This window comes from Limulus polyphemus, unplaced genomic scaffold (assembly GCF_000517525.1).
Source record: "Limulus polyphemus unplaced genomic scaffold, Limulus_polyphemus-2.1.2 Scaffold2827, whole genome shotgun sequence".
NCBI classification, from domain to species: Eukaryota; Metazoa; Arthropoda; class Merostomata; order Xiphosura; family Limulidae; genus Limulus; species Limulus polyphemus.
This window is the reverse complement of record NW_013668437.1, coordinates 129130-132447: the sequence shown is the minus strand read 5'-3', so window position 1 is coordinate 132447 and position 3318 is coordinate 129130. Positions and strand designations below refer to the sequence as shown.

At 28.3% G+C, this 3318-nt stretch overlaps 1 protein-coding gene across 4 annotated transcripts in view; it reads right to left on the bottom strand.

Annotated features, from left to right (window-relative positions):
- LOC106468005 (histone acetyltransferase KAT6A-like) overlaps positions 1-3318 on the bottom strand; it is a 100216-nt gene that overhangs the window by 17272 nt on the left and 79626 nt on the right. For all 4 annotated transcript variants that reach the window (XM_013928400.2, XM_022396280.1, XM_022396282.1 and 1 more), the window contains 2 exons: positions 1664-1757; positions 918-1064 (listed from right to left, as the gene is read on the bottom strand). In XM_013928400.2, coding sequence (XP_013783854.1) covers positions 918-1064; positions 1664-1757 — 241 coding nt within the window. The remainder of the gene's footprint in view (positions 1-917; positions 1065-1663; positions 1758-3318) is intronic.

Sequence of the window (3318 nt, the reverse complement as noted above, 5' to 3'; positions counted from 1 at the left end):
TATATATATATATATACATATGTAATACATTATAACAGAATTGTGACATTAATTTACAAAATGCTGGTTCATTAGAACAAAGCCAAGACAGGTCACTTTGTAAAGGTCAATTTTACACTATTGGATACAGTAACATGAGTACATGTGACTGCATCATTGCAACTTCTGTAATGTTAGTCAGCTGAAAATTCATTAAAATAAAAATAATAAATATATATAGTTGTATAATGTTATGAGATTTAAACTATTTAGACTAAACATTTGTGGTTTTGTGTTATAATCTGTAGTCATTCTAGAACTAACAAAGCATAATTTATACCTATTTCCTAATTTTTTTTATGGTAGTTGCGAGATTGATCAAATCAGCCAAACCCATACAGAGATACAATAGTGAAAATAACAGATACAATATAAAGTGTTTTCTAAAACAAAAGTTTGATAATTACATGGAGGTTATAAAAATTTTGAATGTGAAATATGAAAATTTTTTAATGCATAAAAGTATTTTTAATCTTAAAATCAAAATTACTCTGCAGTTTGGATAGTCAACATTCAAAAAGAAAAAAATGCATGAGCAAATCATTACTTAAAAAAAATCTTAAAACTGATATTTTGTGTACGAGAGCCTTGTAATGTTTACTGATAATCTGCAAAATTTCGGGAAGGTACGCATACTGTATTAAAACTTATAGTATGAAAATTATAATAAGCACAAAATGGTTATAAGGTCAATCACTAGGACTGAACCCAAAGTGAGGGAGTTAAGTGAAAAGAACAGCTTTTACTTATAGTAATGTTTTATTTAGGCACTGCTTTTAAACTTTAGCTACTGGTGATAGATAAATGCTAATATTTACAATTTCAAACAAGCTGCAAGTACTAAAGTATAACATTCTAGAATATTTATAATTATTCACCCTCTATTTTTGGACTTTCTTCTTTACATTTGTACAGATGTTCTAGAGTGACACTTTTCCAGTATGAGTAATAGCTTAACCGACCCAAGTCTGATAAAGGTTTCTCTGGTGTTCCAACAAGTCCTTCTTTCCTTGTTAAAAGATAGCCTAAAAAATAAATAATCGAACTGTTAAACATTTCTAACACCTTGTGTAAAAATCCTTACTTTGTCATACATAATTCTGCTAAAGTTAACTTTATTGGTCCAATAATATGTATCTGTCTTTTCATAAAATATTGGGTTGTAACTGCATTTATTCATTACAAAAATAATGTTCACACTGAAAATACGCATTCAGTGGTATGCACTTATATTCTAATATTAATAATACAAAGTTCTAAATGGATTATTTTTCAAACTGTGCATATGAAGTACTGACATTTGTGAAATTAAAAAAAACAAAAAGATTAACAATCAGAATTAATCTTTTCCACAAAATAAGGCAAACTTGTGATATTAACATAATAATGAACCACAAATTTTATATCAGGAATTAGGTAAACAAACATTTGTCTTTAAAAAGGAAATGAATTGATAAATGCTAATAATAAACACACAATATTTTTTTTATAACTCTAGTTTTTTTCTCATTTATCTGTATGCTTAAAATGTTTTTTTTTTATGCGAAACTAATTTGACTTTGTTAGAATTTTCACTGGGCATCCACATAGCTTATCAGGTTATGTATGATGTGGTCAAACTTACTAAAATCAATCAGAAATCGCCCATATCCCTTTCTTTGGTACTGTGGCATTGTCATAATACAAGAGACATTATACTTCTGTTGACAATGTTTTTCCTAAAAGAAAAGAAAAAAAGACAAATATTTTCAACATATCTCGGTGTGTGCGTTTGCATGCATGGAGGGATTCTTAATTCCATGTTAACCTTGTATGGAATTCAAATAAATGTTGGTTAGTATGCATGTTAACTTGTACTAGAGACCACTTTTTTCATACCAATTACAACCTCAACATAGAAAATCTCCACCATTAAAGGTAGTTTAATGGAACAGACACTTTTTTTTTCAATTTGATTTTTCACATCTTTTACAAACCAATGGTAGAGCACATGGTTTTCAAAACAGTGAGCTTGTTCATACATGTTTTGTAATAATAATAATATCCTATTAACTAGTATTTTGTTCATAAATAACAAAACTGTGGTGTAAGAAAATGAAGCATGGTAAGAAGATATACAATAAAGAAATTACTGGTAGACCTTTATCACTTGAAGTATTTGTAGTTGAATTTAGTTAGGAGTAAGAAAAATGCTAGAAATGATTTTGTCTGATTGCACTTGTACATGTCTACCTACCCAACAGTTAAAATAGTTTACAAAACAAACATTTCCTTAATTCTCAAGAATACAAGTTTTCAACTCCAATAGTAAAATGTTACCATATACACATAGCTGATTAAAAATAGCTTTATGGCCTTTACCTAATCCTATTACTAATCTCAGTTTTTAGTTTATACCAAAATAAAAATACTTGTAAACATACACTAACTAATTGTAGCAGTAGCCACAATAAATGTGCTACCTTCATAATGAAAAACCATTTCCCATTCTAATAAGTACAATATTTTATCATAACAAATTTTTTATTAATATTACTACTTGTAAATTATTCCAGTAACACAACTGAAGGCAGAAGCAAGTAATAAATGAGTCATCTACAGATCTACACAGAAAGACATTACAACTACAATGGCTAAATCTTCCATCTCGTAACACAAAAAAAAACATTAATAATAATATGAAAATATCACAAATAAAACTGAAAGCAAACCACTTTAGAAATAATTGCCAGTTTAAAATTCTGTAAACCTGGTTCCATGTTTATACAGATCACAAAATTTAAACTAATACTTTTATGAATATAAATGTACAAGATCATTTCTCATTTGTATAATACACTGTGATGTTCATCACCACCATTGGTGAAAGCTAAAATCTAAATGTCATGCTGTCAGAGAACTTTGTTCTAATACGGATGTGTAGGAAGACAAAAGGTATGCCACTTATAATTGTTTTTCACTATAAATTACCTCCAAATAAACCAAGTGCTTTTCTACAGCTCAGATTTTACAATAAACTCATACATGCCTCAGAAAAAATCTCGACTGAACAAGCTTAAAATTTTTATTGTGATACCTAAATAAAAACCTATTTGAAATACAATGAGAATATTTTGGTGGTGCAGATAAAAAGACAATTAATACCAATAGAGAATTGAATGATGCATCACAGTATCAAATAAGTTTTCCAAATATCAGGTGTGTGTGTGTGTGTGTGTGTGTGTGTGTGTGTGTGTGTGTGTATATATATATATACACACACTAACTTAAAGTAATAAA